General features: G+C 34.2%; 1 protein-coding gene across 1 annotated transcript in view; it reads left to right on the top strand.

Annotated features, from left to right (window-relative positions):
• Positions 1 to 10,428, top strand: part of LOC110454785 (DNA-binding protein RFX6-like) — a 34,507-nt gene extending 24,079 nt beyond the window's left edge. Inside the window, exons 7-19 of the mRNA XM_021504490.1 lie at positions 2,750 to 2,854; positions 3,050 to 3,127; positions 4,313 to 4,426; positions 5,303 to 5,352; positions 5,761 to 5,861; positions 6,298 to 6,356; positions 6,747 to 6,891; positions 7,389 to 7,483; positions 7,672 to 7,789; positions 8,517 to 8,639; positions 8,898 to 9,002; positions 9,321 to 9,902; positions 10,216 to 10,428. Of these exons, the coding sequence (XP_021360165.1) occupies positions 2,750 to 2,854; positions 3,050 to 3,127; positions 4,313 to 4,426; positions 5,303 to 5,352; positions 5,761 to 5,861; positions 6,298 to 6,356; positions 6,747 to 6,891; positions 7,389 to 7,483; positions 7,672 to 7,789; positions 8,517 to 8,639; positions 8,898 to 9,002; positions 9,321 to 9,902; positions 10,216 to 10,394 (1,854 nt within the window). The 3' untranslated portion in view covers positions 10,395 to 10,428. The remainder of the gene's footprint in view (positions 1 to 2,749; positions 2,855 to 3,049; positions 3,128 to 4,312; positions 4,427 to 5,302; positions 5,353 to 5,760; positions 5,862 to 6,297; positions 6,357 to 6,746; positions 6,892 to 7,388; positions 7,484 to 7,671; positions 7,790 to 8,516; positions 8,640 to 8,897; positions 9,003 to 9,320; positions 9,903 to 10,215) is intronic.
• Positions 10,429 to 13,518: the final 3,090 nt, after the last annotated feature.

Here is a 13,518-nt window from a genome sequence, read left to right as displayed (position 1 = left end):
CCAAGGGTACTTTAGACACAGAGTTGTCTGCTGTGTTTGAAGTTGATTCACTACTGAGGCACCCGAGTATTCGGCCCAGCTGGGGCCATTGATCAGGATGACGCATCCTGGTTAGTTGATAGGGCGTAGGTGCTCGGGTATGGTTAGTTTAGTCAGACAAAGGAGACATATTCTCAAAATACTGTAAATCCCTTAGAGGTTATGAATACGTGCATTCGCGGAATTCCTCAGTGGAAATACTTAACGATATTATCAGCAATTATTTTCTTTAGATAAAACCCATTTCTTTTTTTTCAGCTAGAAAGAAAATTCTCGTTTTACCATATAATTACATAGGAGTATTCCCGTTCTGTCTCGAGGTTACAAAACAAATCCAGTAGCCTTCTTTCCGGTGATTGTTACTTCATTATACTGTGATGTCATATATTTAACGTTGACGTTACCGTTTACAGGCGGTATACTGTATTAATAAGCATGCAATATGTGGATATGTCGTTTTAGATCGGGAGCTATACTCATAGATCCTTTGATTATAACATAGGCGGCAAAGGTGTTACTTCTGTTGTCTTCACGGTACGAAGTAGAGTATGGAGGAGGAAACGTAGAAACGTAGTTGTACATTTATAAAAATCCAAAGGGATTTTTGACGACACCTGTTTTGCTGTATTTTAAGAGTATTGGAACACAGTAAACGTGGATTAAAATTCTTGTTAACCTAACATATGTAGCACTACCGGCCGAATTCGTTCATATGGTTCTGTGCAGCGTACAACTTATTGATTTGGTTTGGGTATATATTGTTTAACGTCCTATAAACAGCTAAGGTCATGTAAGGACATGCCTCCATGTGTGTTGTTTGTGAATGCATTTGGTATGTGTGCCAGAAACAGGGTATGTTGGTGTACTTACCTCGTTGTGATAGCCGACTTTATAGTGACTACTTATTTCCTGTGGTGAATTTACTTAAAACAAAGGAAATATTTCATATTGAAGTCAGTTTTGTCTTCCGTGGAAGCATATTGAACGGTATTGCACAAAAGCCATGTTGTCTTGTCTAAGATATACAGTTATACATGTTACATTTCTATAGCAGAGTAACGTTGTGGTAAACAATATATGAGATGCAAATAATATTGACTAAAAATACGGTGACTATCCCACCCTAAAATATGTAATTATACCACGAAAGCTTGTTGCCATTAACGAAAGCTATGCTTTTGACACGTAATAATGAATTATACAAATAGCAAAGGCATTGTTGTACAATATTGATGTAATTATTGTTTTAATTATAAAGCTGTACTGAACGTCGCTTTTCAGTTCTGATGATGAAAACTTTGGCACCAGAAAGACGATTGTGAATGTTAGCACAATATTGTCCATACTATCCTTTATCTCCTCTTTGGTGTAATAACGTACATGTTTGTCATTACTTTAAAATATTTCGGACGTTTTTGTACTGATTTGATAACTAGTGCCACGACCGTATCTAAGTGACCTAGATCACCGGGTGCAATGGACATAGCTGTGTCATGAGTGACGGCGATGTCACCGAGGAATGCTGTGTACGTTTCGGCTCGAAAGTGTCAAAGCTTCTCAATATTCATCCGCTAAAAATATTACCACAAGGAGTCAGAAAATAGTGTGTATAATCTGTATAAGTAGCTCGATAGTGTTAAAGTAAACTCTGATCTATACACCGATTACATATTGATATATCTAATAATTTGTTTATAATAAATTGTATATGCGTATTTATGTACGATTTAAAAATAATAGAATATAGCTTAGGACGTAAGCACGCGCTCATAAACTGTAAGCTCTGTAAGATACAATTTTTTTAATTGTGAACGTGTAATACATGTGGGATCACTTTAGTTGTTTCACTTTTTGACTTTTATTATGTCTGATGATTCCTAAATAACAGAAATGACCGTTTGATGCTAAAGATATTTACTTTGTTTGCCTTTGTTCAGCGATTATTTTATTTTTTTCTATATTTATTTTATTTTATTTGTAGCAATAGTATTATATATTATGTCCCACTGCTTGTTAAAATATGGACGTTAAGTGTTTATTTTAAACGCCTGCCAATTTGAATGTTGTAGTACAGTACTTTTGAAGTTGTAGAAAGTAGTTTGCCGTTAAAACGTTGTAGTACTTAAACATTAAACTTGTACATACATTTGTCTATTTACAACTCTGTAGTGCTTTATATTGGCGACAAACATTTTTCATAATCAGTTGTAGTATAGATCAGCATGTTACAAGCACAAATGGAGGGTTAGAGAATATACAAAAAAATAGACATTTATACAGACATGTATACATATAAAATGTAAGAGGTCATACTGTATATATTTCAATGCCTAACGACAGTAGAATACGTATCAATCGATACATATAACAAGGTTGGAGGTTTAACATATTGTGATGCAATCAGACATTCATATAGATATGAAGGATAAGTTATATATGGTTATGCCTGTAGATAGTAAAATATGACGTGTAATAAGTGAAAGATGGTAACAATTCCACCACTGTTTATAGATATAAGGGTTAAAGTGCAGAAATATTGTAATCGATACAAACAAACTTTTATGGAGGGTTGGAGACACATTGTAACGCATGCATACATTATTTTTGTAAATGGACTGTTAAATATTTCGCATATTATGAAATATGCGCATTCATATACCGGGGAATAAAAGATAAACGTAAAAACACATTGTTATTGTTTAATTTACAGGGTTCAAATAGGAAATACTCTCTGAGCTCAAAGACAGGGACACTGCTTCCGGAATTTCCTGATGCAAACAATTTGATTTTACCTGAGAACATTACACGAGAAAAGGTATCAATATGACTAAAAAATATTTTATTTTATTATCATGGTAGCAAGACACATCATTATTGTATGTTAATTACAATTATATATTTACAATAATGTTTGTTTATGATTCTAATTTGTTCTTTTGCACGAGATTGCTTTGTGTGATTACCTTGTTTTGTAACTCTTTAGCCAATAGTTGTTACATTCTTTCCACAGATGCAAACATTTATCATGATGTACCGAACCCACTGCCAAAGGATCTTAGACACGGTGATCAGCGCTAACTTTGAGGAGGTCAGTTGACCAGTGACGATTGTAACACAAGATAACAACAACATATCGAACATTGTAAATCGTATTCACTGAGATGTCTCTACCTTTATCATATAAAATATCATAGCGTAACTCTATATTGGAAGTGATGTAATGCGTAATCATATAAATCATTGGTTTATTACCCTTTACAATTAGAGGAAATTAACTTGACGTGCAATGAGTCTACATTTCATTAAAATTTTCACAAGATATTTGATTTTTACGTTTATGTTAATCGTTTCCTTATTTTAAGGAGCGATTCATAATAAAGAACTCTTATTAATGATAGATAACAATAACAACAAAGGAGTAATCGTCAAGAAAACATCACCTTTACTTTACACATTTGAAAACAAATAAGTAAATGTATGATCATTTCTATAGTCAATCACTTCACACTTGTCCTGTATTCTGACTGTGCTTCATTTTTTTATATAATATAAATTTGCAAACGTGGTATCTACTTATTGCTTAACATACAAATGTATTTATATCTCTTCATTGTAAATATTTAAACATAGTTACATACTTTAAAACTACGTTTGGACGATCTAATTGAATACCCATCATGTTTCCGTTGGTTATGCCGTTTCGCCGTAGGTACAGCACATGTTTTTAACTATTTTAGCTGCTGATTTTGTCTACAGTTTAAGTACAATAATTATAAGTAATACGGTGGTCAAACTAAAGAATAAAAATACTAGAGAAATATGAAAATGCTTTGCGCATTTTGTTCCGTAATGACAGTATAGACAAAAGAAGTGATACATTGTTGTTTTATTTTACAACTATCAGGGAACAGAATTTTTATTTGGAAAATAAACATCGTGGTAAGCGTATGCGTTATTTCTTTTTTACTGTAAAGACCTCTGAAATGACAAGTACGCTTGGCTGATTAAATGGCACCTTGCGCCATTAGTGTTGTCTTATTTGGTACATGTACATTGTAAGGGGCCATCAAGCATTTCAAAATCCAAACTCCCCTTGTCCGAAATGTTTTGCAATTATGACTGTCGAAGCGTTTAGTACAAGCTCGACTTTTTTTATGTCGCCACACAAAGTAGGAAAGGTAGAACATTCGTTTATAATGTTCTCGGCTTAAAGTAGCATCAGGTAAAGCAATCCATTGTTGGTTCATATACCTTCACCTTTGCTATTTTTCAGGTACAGAATTTCCTGCTTCATTTCTGGCAAGGAATGCCTGAACACCTTATACATTTACTAGATGCCGACATGATAGTAGACATCGTTGGTTTGTGCGATTCTATATTATACAAGGTTAGTATATATTGCTAATGACGAATTAAATGTCCAGTGTCTTGACAGAAATACTGTACTGAAACTCTATGATATGCACTATGCTGTACTTGATAGGTTAAAGAGCCGTTTGGACGGTCAGTATATAATTTGATGTACTTGATAGCTTCTGTACCGTTTGAACGGTCTGTTTAAGCAGAGTTCCGTACTGTGCAGTGTTAAAACTGTCAACGTTATACACTGAAAGGCAACTGTGTAATATCAAATGATGAAGATCATTTATGTTTGGAAATGGCTGACTAAAAGACGCAAAAGCTATGAAATAGCTTAAAACATTAGAAGACTTTACTATTTTCTTATCTAATCAGTGATTTGTACTGCAACAACAAATAGGAAAATATCCTTTGCCATTGTCTTTACTTATGATAGTCTGTACAAAGTAATAAAATATTTAAGTAACACATTATAATCAACGAGGAAGGGGACATCGGACTGCATCATCTATCAATTTTAACGATTTTTCACAATTCTGTAAACTGCTGTTTAAGTGTAGCGTAGCAAAGACAATCCTGAGGGTTTTATTCTACAAATCTAATATAACTATACTTCAAGTAAATTGTGGATGAATCTGTTGCACTTATAAAATTGTTACTAATTGTAGAAAATTATAACTGATTGCATTATGTTATATATATAAGTGTAACTATTCATTCACCGGTATCAACACATGTCAGAGTGCAGTATCGATATTAAACAGTCCAACACGTTTCGTGAAAGTTAGTAATATAGAAAGGATATTGAAGTACAATATATACAAATTGTTGTATTAAGTTAATTGGACGAACTTTATCCCAGTATCCGATGTTGTTAAGTTACTGTGTATTTATTTCGGGTTAGGTACTGGTAGACGTATTGATCCCGTCCACGATACAGGACCTCCCAGACAGGTAAATATGTGTTACTAATCGTTAAAATAGTGACAGTATGCAATAACGACAGTGTATACTATAGCTTAATTAGAGAAAGAATTTTTTCCTTAAAACATCGATTGCCATTTTAACCATAATTCTTATATAGATATACACTTTAAATGAAACGCAAAATAATGTTACATCAAATATGTGTACTTAGTTCAGTGTTTGCTGTGTACAGTAGTGACGAACAAAATATTATTAAAACACTTATAACATTACCAACAGGAGAGGGCTGGAGGGAAGCAATACATAAAAATAGAACAAATCTGGGAGTTTGTCTTAGACATTCATTAGCAAAAATTCCATCCACTAATCCAAAACTGCATCACCTTAGATCGTGTGATTGTTGTAAGTCTTTGACAGAGTTGTTTTTATTGACAGTTTAGGGTCGGAGATAAAGCTGTTTGTAAAACGACTACCTCACTGGCTAGATAACGCCCTAGACAACATTCCAGAAGGTCTTCGCCAAAAGAAACTTGAAGGTGTGTAGAATAGACCAATGTTACGTCGTATTATGTTCTGATCAATATAACGTATATAATGTCAATATTCCAAGGCTTCTGATATAAATATCTAAATATCTTCAGAAAAGACTTGGTTAAAATCAACCAAAAACAGATTACCTAGCAGCAGCTAGCGTAATTCAATCCATTAATATCATTCATTACATATTGTTGTCGAGAGTTCCTAAAAGGGGGGATAATGCTCCCCCGACATCTGCCATTTTTACATTAAGGAACAACATCTACCTTATGAATAATTTCTTTTCAGTCGTAGTTGATTAATATTTGTCGAAAGCGTACTATGGGTTTTCGAATGATAAATATTACTACATGTTTTACATATTAAATAACTGAACTAAATTTAATACTATTTTTATCATATCCCTTAACTATTTGCATCCTTTTACTTCTTCAGTGGTAAAAGGGTTTATTCAGAGTATTGTCCGCCAAACATCCTTTGTGCACCTGGCGCAGGTAAGTGGAATACACTACCGCAATGATATAGATAACTGTCGAGAGAGAGGAATTGTTGGAATGACTGTTTGTAGTTTAAGTCCTGGTTTACGTCGCAGTAATACATTACATTCCTATATTGTTTTTGTCGTGTTTCGTTTCGTTTGTTTGTTTTTGTTTTTGTTGTTCTTTTGCCACTATATGTTGAATGATGATAACACATTATATCTTTTAAGGTGTATTTATCTATTTGACTATTTTTTTCAAAGAACAATTTATGTTATTAAGAATTATTACCTTTTTTCATCTGTCATTCTATTTAGTATTCTAATGAAATATAAACATTCCTGGGACTCATTTTATCAATTACAAAGGAAATGTGTTTACAGCAAAAATGTGACTTTTTTTCAGACGGCGAGGACGGCTCTCCTTAATCATGACGTAGTCAATCAGATAATTGATGACGTCACGGATATCAATTTTACAGAGATTTGTTGCAGAGCGGGCTTCATAGAGCCATCAACCGCATCTACGTTCAAAGACGACATAATGGAATGTGAGTTTCCAATTTTTTAATCTATAACCATAGCATTGTGGTATTTTCGTTATCAGTTAATGATATATATTGCTTATGAAATATGTAAACCATTAATTTTGCATTTCAATTTCCATGGTTACAGATGATAACTTGATTAATGTGACTTATTTTCAATAACCAAGTATGTGATATGATATATACGACGATTGTGTAACGTTGGATTGATAACCAAGTATGTGATACGATATATACGATGATTGTGTAACGTTGAATTGATAATCAATTATTTGAAAGCAATATTGGATATGTGTGGGTTTCCTCCCCTTACCTGTAAACTGTCTATAAACGCAATCTTCTGATATCATTTCGACCTCAATGAATTCATGAAATTAGTTGAAAAACGGTAGCATTTCAGTACTGTAAGTTAACTTGTAATTCGATCAAATTACCATCATGCTACATAAATGTCATATTTTATTAAATGTCTTCAGATTCGATTGTTTGTTTGTTTTTAGTTTACGAAGAATTTCAAAGTTTGTTGAGTAAACAAGCTCCAATAGAGGCCTTTACGGAATGGATGGACACTATCATAGACAAGTGTGTACTACAGGTACGTCAACGGGAACAGAACTTCTGATTTTTCAAGAAATGTTTTCTAAAACATGTTATAAAATAGTATAAAATTGATAAATCACAAGATTTAACAGGATGTTTGAATGACACCATGGAATAGTACGACTTATTGCTGTTAATGCACTATTGCCATCACTTCTATTTCCATATATCTGTTTGTTTCAGCCAAAGAAGGACAACGGGAAAAAGTTTCGTGAGAGGGCGTCCAAATTCCTGCTGCAATGGGCAATATTCGGTTCTCTGTTCATGCGAGATCTTACACTGAGAAGTGCGGCCAGCTTCGGTGAGTAATTTTTTATCTATGATTTGATGTTACTTATCTTCAATGCTTCTCTCCTGTGGAATGTATTTTAATGTTCCTATAAGACGTTTGCTGATGCGCATTGATGTAACGCATTTATTAAGCTAGTAGTATCAACCAATATTGAACTACATACTTCAAATTTAAAAAAAAAAACTAAAAAAAACACCAAATAACTATTTGTTTGGCATGATTGATTTTATTGTTCAAGCCTTTTTTTCATACATCAACGTGACATATACATGTACATACACTCGCACAAACAATTAAAACTACTCGTGTTTAAGTATAACACTCATCATCTGCACCATTATTTAAACTCAATCATCAACACCATCATCATTATGGCCCTTTTTTTCTTTTCTTTTTTATTTTTTCGCAAGTTTTATTGATATATAAAACAACAACAACATAAACGTCCACTCACTCACCNATTCCACAAATATATTAGTTTACTTATTAAAATGTTCCCCTTTCTACAAAAAAAAAAAAAATCACATTCTTCTGAAACTATTTTCAAACGTTTTTGAAAAAATGGTGTAATGAATCGGAATGACAATTGAATGGGGGGGAAAACCGCAGAACAGTATACATGTAGGGTCATACTGAAAAGTTAGGGTTAAGTACAAAACGATTACCTGAAATGTGCGTAGAACTTAGTATACTTGTGTAAAGCAGAGACATACAGATACATTAACATATCTTATAGGAGTATTTCACCTGGTCCACATGATGTTCGACGAGTACGTTTTCTTAGTGATGGAAACACAGCAAGACCAGGCTAAGGAGGATATACTACAACGAAATGTACAACGACACATGAAAAATGCAGGTAAAGTTTATACTTATAATAATGCTACTGCATCAGTCCTTGGAATGTTGGGGATATTGACACAGAAAATCAACAACGAAAGGTTGTTCGACAACATGCTTTTTGTTACTATAAATATATCGCTTAATGTTGTTTCAATGGAGCTTCACCGCTAAAACATTGTTTGCGTGTTATAGTACAACAAAGTGTTGTGTTTCCTCTCAATGCTTAAATATATTGGCAACACTATAAGCTTGGCATATTTTATATGTTTTACAGAAGAAATCAACATGAATGCAAAAGTTAGAACACCCTCGACAAAATCTCATCACAACCGACACAACAAAAAGGAGAAGATGAACGAGGATCATTTTGATGCAACGGGTATTTGAGAGATTTATTTAACATGTATTACATCTTGTCATGTATTGAGAAAGATATTGTTAACGTACAACTAAGTGTGGATACTGCATTAAGTAATGTATAATCCATTTAACTGCTGGGGGCGAAAAATACCTTTAACGCAATGGACCATTAGTTTAACATAAGCGGTTCGTATTCCAACTTCGATGTCCTATTCGTTACTCACGTATTCACATTGAGGGATGGTATTAAACAAGGGAAAACGTTTGCTTTTGCATTTATCAAATACAGCTGGTAATTATCATTTTGTTTAAAACGTTATTTTATATTCTGAATCAGATGAAGGAGAACCCTCTACGGCAGCTGACGAAAATCAACCGGATGTTCCTGAAGTCTACACGCCTTCTAATATAACAGCGTTTAGCAGACCGACACCTAATAACCGCGAATCGTCTCATTTCTCAATAACAGATGACACTTGTCGGTCAAATGTGGCTCATGCATCACTGCCGCTGTCTCCTCTGAAGCCTTACCCTTCCATTAACACAGGGCCGTACGACAGGCCTACATATCTGCCGCAGTACGGCATCCACGGTTCGTACGGAGATTACGTGAATGGTGCGTCCTCTTTAGCAACCACCAGGATTGCCTCGTTCAGTGATACCCACGCACAAGCGTTTGGATCAGTACCATTTAATAATAATGTTCAACAGCCCATGAGTTCATACTGGACGGATGGAAGAACACACGCTGCCATTCATGACACTTATCCATACAGCTACAATAAGTTCCCATCCACCTACGATACTTACAATAAGAGTTCCTTTATACCTAGTGGACACTACCAGGACGCTTTAAACAGGTCACGGTTCGAATCCTCTCGGAGTTACCACTACCGGCCTACCCATGACAATCTCCAAGGTTTGTTCAATACTAATAATTCACTAATAAGTGGAATATGGGAAATAAAGCAAGATAAATTATCTGATCTGAAATTATTGAAAACATATTACGAGTTGTTATATTCATGGACAGATCATATGACAAATTTTCACTGTTATTACCTTTTGATAGGCCTTAGTATTTCAAATGCAATAATTGCAAGACATTGTTTTTATCCATTATTGACATTCGTCTTAAAATGACGACAACAATGATTATTGCCTTTGACCAATTAACGTATATGTTACAGATTGTGTCTTTCACTTTTTACCAATCAGCTTTTGTGTTACAGCCGTAGCCAGCCACCTATCGATGGGCGGGTATAGCGGTAACTATATGGACATCGCTCAGCCGGGCTCGCAGTACGGACGACAGGACACAATGATATATCAAGATGACATCTACACAGGCGGACTGCCGCCCACATTCCCGACTGTGGGAAAGTCCTATCTTACCGCTCCCTTCAGATAATGACCCAGCTGGTCTTACTGATACCACCTGCCGCCCACATTCCCGACAGTGGGAAAGTCCTATCTTATCGCTCCCTTCAGATAATGACCCAACTGGTCTTACTGATACCACCTGTTGGCCCGCATTTCTCTTAAGTGGGAACTTTAAAGGATTTGACCGTTGTTTTGTTACTTTTGCGTTTTGAACAAAGTATGCGTATATTTATTTTTAATATATTAAAAGGTTTAATGGTTGAATATTTGTCTTCCATCTTTATTTATTGGTTAACCAGTGATGATTGGACATTCCAATGACGAGAACAAGGTGTGCTTTGTTACCTTCTTAAGACAAATGTCCAGTAGAGCTTGTTAACTATGGGCGAGATAATAATACAATTGAATGTCTACGAGGCCTCTTCTCTCGATTCCAAATTCAAATTAACCTTTTCCGTGTATATAGAAGCCTTCTTTTATATGCTTCTTTGAACAGTTACTTTCTCTGCCTGCTTTAACTACATTTTTATACTGTTTGACATCGTTGGTGATTTCTTTTTGTTTTGTTACGTTTGTCAATACTACAGTGCCTCTCGATACTTATTGTTAAACAAACTACGACAACACACTTCATGTTCCTTTTAGCCTAGCCTCTCTCTTTACAATCAATTAGGACAAATAATCAGGTGTTAATTAGTTCATACCTTACTTCTGTTTTGCTGATTTATTTCAACACAATAAAGTAGGCAATAAGGAAGGTGATGTCAATGTGTCAGATATTCCTGTTGCTGTAGGCGGCATAACCCTTCCTAATATGCTCTTACAAATTATACAATTGTATTAACTTCAAATCATACATGTATATCTAGTTAGTTCAAACACCAACAAAATATTAATACTTTACTCATTATGAACAAACCTCTGGGTATTTACTTGTACTTAATATCACAGGAAAATTACAATTTTTCAACTAAATGAATAAATGTATGTTGATTTAATTGTACATTTCTCAACGCATCCATTTTGCGTCGAATTCGGACTAGCCTGCAAATCAGATCCATTTGTTTATATGCATAAACATAAATAATAGCTGATGTTTTTCTTAAGTTATTGGTTTGCACTCTCTATGTAAAACGAAGGTTTGTTCTACGGAATTCTCATTTTTCATCTTAGAGATTAAATGCCTTGCTTCATGTACTTCATTCCTATTTGAAGTCTACGTGAAATTGTACTTGAATACAATATAATAACAGACAAATATACACTGTGGACTCTGTTAATAACGGTTTTGCTTCATTTAACATCACGTCTGTATCTTACTTCCAACATGAGAATAAAAAAAAGACAAAAGGAGAACTCAGAAAATTAGGACAAAATATTAACAAAGGAAACAATTACATGGAGACAATTGAAAACGTACAAGGAGACCAAGACCGGGGCTCGTCTTCATGAAACCATTCTCGTGCTCAAGCATGGATTTTGTGCTCAAGTCTGATTTCTTGTTCCGGATATAACTTGATAATACAATTTTATTTTGTCAATGATTTGCAAAAACTTAAAAGAGACTTAAAGTCGGATACTGTTTTCAATATTTTCATTTGACGTTTTGATCGTTTTACATGATTTAAGTGAGTAACAAGAATGTTCGTTTGAGCACAAAATCCATGCTTGAGCATAAGAACGACTTCATGAATACGGGCCGAGGTGTTCCGGAAGAGTAAGGGCATTCTGCTTAATCGATGACACCCACCATACAAATATAAGTCGAACATAAGTTATATCACGTCCTCGATTCGAGAACCCGGGTAGTGACAACAAAACGAACTCTAATGAGTATAATCAAAAACATCGATCTTAATATCACCCAATGAAATAACATTTTCCCTGCGATGTCGTGATGCCGACCATAACACGTGTCCTTTATATCCCTGTGTCTACATCTTTTGAAACCATGAGTTATAAGTTTTTTCTGTCAGCAATCGACAACTAAGGCAAGATAATCTGAGAACTATGATATCTAGAATTATTTGGATCGAACTGACGTCTGGCCAATTCTATAAAACACATCATTAAATGTTCCCGCCAATGTAACCCATTCACAAGGACACAACATATAATAGTATTGCCTTTAAGTCCTTTCTCCAACACAAACTTAGATGTTCTTTCCAAGTTCGCCCATTCTCTAGGACAAATAATGATTTTTTTTCTAGTCTTACCAATTCTTCAAAATACTTTACATTATGTTCCTTTTTACATTCAACACACAAAATTGTCCTCGCAAATCCATGGAAGCTTTCCTACAAATGTTTGAAGTGATAACGGTCATTAAACGTATGGTATCCGACAGAATGTGGATCTATTGAAAAATCGAAAAGAAAAGTATCGATAATGTACCAAGAAAATAATTATAAAGTACTGTTTCCGATGAAATAAATTAAGAAATAAACGTTTGATCAAATAATTCCAGCTGTTTGAAAATTGAAAAGAACGTATTACGGCCTGATATACAATTATTGAACGATAACTTTATGAATAACATATACAGTTAATCAACCATTTTTAATTACCGTTTAGCATATAAGTATTCATTGTGCCCCAGTATACTCTAGGTAATAAGTAGGTTTAAGTTAGGAAAGGTGCACACATGTTTGTTTCCCACTATAACAAAACCAATTCTAGAGGAAATCAATAATTTTCAGTAGAATGGGACAAGCACATACTCAACCACAGACTAAATGCCATTTACTACGCTGAATATGATAATTAGTAAATATATATTTTATAAGCCACGTTTAACAATCAGGTATCTGAAATGATCAGCCGGTCGCTGTACTTCTACATGATGTGGTCTACATGGATCTCAATATTTCTTGTGGTAAGTAAATGAGCTCCTGTATCATATCTATCGCAGTTGTAATCTTCGCTATAATTATTTTTTATTGTCATATGTGATATTTTTAATTGATTATATACTATCTTGGAAAGCTGCCACGTTTTAATAAATTGCAATTTTAAGAAGGTTACCTATAAAATTAGAATTGTAATAGGTTTTGAAGTAGTGAAAACGTTCATCATGACGGGCAACTTCATACTGGTTGGATGTTTATACGTACTAGCTGGTAGGATAATACTGATTGGTTGTTTATTCTGGT

The sequence above is a fragment of the Mizuhopecten yessoensis genome, unplaced genomic scaffold (assembly GCF_002113885.1).
Source record: "Mizuhopecten yessoensis strain PY_sf001 unplaced genomic scaffold, ASM211388v2 scaffold8065, whole genome shotgun sequence".
NCBI lineage: Eukaryota > Metazoa > Mollusca > Bivalvia > Pectinida > Pectinidae > Mizuhopecten > Mizuhopecten yessoensis.
The sequence above is the reverse complement of the archived record's forward strand: the minus strand, read 5'-3'. Positions and strand labels throughout refer to the sequence as shown.